General features: G+C 32.4%; 1 protein-coding gene across 1 annotated transcript; it reads left to right on the forward strand.

Annotated features, from left to right (window-relative positions):
• The first annotated feature begins 1432 nt into the window (after positions 1-1432).
• LOC125810812 (uncharacterized) lies at positions 1433-2230 on the forward strand. The gene has a single exon (XM_049490301.1). The coding sequence runs from the start codon at positions 1500-1502 to the stop codon at positions 1986-1988; it is 489 nt and encodes a 162-aa protein (XP_049346258.1). The 5' UTR covers positions 1433-1499; the 3' UTR covers positions 1989-2230.
• The last annotated feature ends 32 nt before the right edge of the window (positions 2231-2262 follow it).

Below are 2262 nucleotides of genomic sequence, written 5' to 3' on the forward strand. Positions count from 1 at the left end.
GATTAGTACCTCTACCACTTGAATCAATTTGGATAGAATACATGTGAATATAGGTTTGTTCGACTGCCTGAATAAGGTAGTGAAAGAATTTAAATTTTAAAAAAATCTCACGTAAAATAAAATGTACAATGAAATACGTCTATCATTAATATTTGGATAATAATATCTAAACGACTTTTCTTTTTAGAATAACTTTCAATATCTGAAATCTAGTGGCTAAATTAATTTAAATTTGCATAGAAAATATTAGTTTCTAAAGAGTAAAATTTGGGGGAAATTTGTTATTATTTGGCAAATAACCCAAAATTTCAAAAACTAGAAAAAATTAGTATTTGGGTCAAATCTCATTATTTGGAACCTTTTAAAAAATTAAATTCTACACCAAATTTTTATATTTTACAAAAGCACCCTCTATAGTAGTTGTTTGCGTTGTATTACATAAATTTTCACGTAAACTTACCAAAGTAGTGATGTAATATTCAGTGAATATGAAAGTGATGATATGGTTATTGATGAAAATGATGAACAATCGACTCAGGATAACAAAGTCATGTGTTTTGTCTACTTCACGATGTATGGAATGATGTTTGTTGCACTCACTCCGAACTATCATATTTCTCCAGTGTCATGAACAATACTTGTTATTTGTTGCAACGAATATCAAATTGACTTGTTATTCAAACCTATGGTTAGTTTTGATAGTTTTTAAAACTTATGGGTATAAATCATATTTTCTAAAAAAAGTGAGATATATTTCCCAAATACTATGACCAAACACATGGTGAAATTTTACCCAAATTTTAACACAAGTAATAGTTGCCAAAAGTATTTAGAAATTTATGATAAAACGCTAGCTTAAATATCCGAAGCACATTAACCTAAGTGTCATGTAAACTCATTAATAGAGAAGTGTTTTTTTATCGGAAATCTTTTCATTCTTAAGGCTTAATTTGAGATATTTGTTTTGAATAAACTTATAAGTCAAAAGTTGAAAAAAATTAACTTTTGACTTTTTAACTTATTTTTGTTTTTTTGCATCAAAGTAATTGATTTAAAATAAATTGAATCAATACTAGATAAATACTCCCGAAATGAGCAAGGAAAATGAGACTTGCTCAAAAATCCAAAGTCCCTACTTCCGTAATTTCAAGATGAATAGAAGGGTAAAATTTAAAGGAAGAAGTACTCTCCCTATACAACCTGTCACCCATATTTACAGGTTGGCAATGCATTGCCCTATGCTGCTATGATGCCAAATAACAAACTCTTTAATTCAAAAGTCACCTCTTTATTTTCCTTTTTACCATTTCCCCTTCTTTCTTTTTAAAATTTTTTTCAATAAATAAAAATATTGACGTGGCTTCCTGGTTCATTACTCGAGAGTACAATTTTATTATCACCTCCTATTTATACCTTCCATTCCCACATTTTTCTCTCCTCCAGTCTTCTCTAACAAGTTTTCTTCCCTCTCCACTGAATCCAAATCGGATCTACCAAAAATGGGTATTTGCAGTTCCTGTGAATCAACATCTATTGCTACGGCAAAATTGATACTACAAGACGGAAGATTACAAGAGTTTCCTTATCCAGTAAAGGCTTCCTACCTGTTACAGAAAGATCCGTCAATATTCATATGTAATTCCGACGAAATGGATTTCGGAGATGTGGTTTCCGCCATAAGCGCCGATGAGGAGCTTCAACCCGGCCAACTTTACTTTGCGTTGCCGTTAAGCAAACTGAAACGTGGGCTTAAGGCGGAGGAAATGGCAGCATTAGCTGTAAAAGCTAGTTCTGCATTGAACAATTGTGGCGGTGAGAAATACGGTTGTCGCCGTAAAGGTTCAGATTTCTTAGTAGAAAAAAAGGGGAAAAGGAGAGATAATAACGATTCCGCCGCCGCCGCTGCGGAATTGAGAAGAGCGAGGAGTACTGGTGGTAGTGGGAGGAGAGGGAAGTTTACGGCGAGGTTAACTGCAATACCTGAGTAGATTTGATTTTTGGGGGAAATCACACTGTTCATTTTAATATTTTTTTCATTTTTGTGAATATAGTAGAAAATTAGTTGAGGTTAATATTCAAGATCTGCTCTCGGATTAGTGAGTAGTTCGAAATTCGGCATCTATTTTTTCATTTTTTAGAATAATGTGTAGTTGTCATCAGTTAATATGGGGTTGTATCACAATTTTACCTCTAGCTCGATTGATTAGCAAATATTGGATTAAAATCTAAATGAGATCTCCATTAATTTGCATGATTTATTAT

This window comes from Solanum verrucosum, unplaced genomic scaffold, assembly GCF_900185275.1.
Source record: "Solanum verrucosum unplaced genomic scaffold, falcon-dt-bn FXZP01000032.1, whole genome shotgun sequence".
Lineage (NCBI taxonomy): Eukaryota > Viridiplantae > Streptophyta > Magnoliopsida > Solanales > Solanaceae > Solanum > Solanum verrucosum.

Excerpts from the sequence above, each read along its gene's own strand:
- LOC125810812 (XM_049490301.1), top strand. The coding sequence starts at position 1,500 with ATGGGTATTTGCAGTTCCTGTGAATCAACATCTATTGCTACGGCAAAA.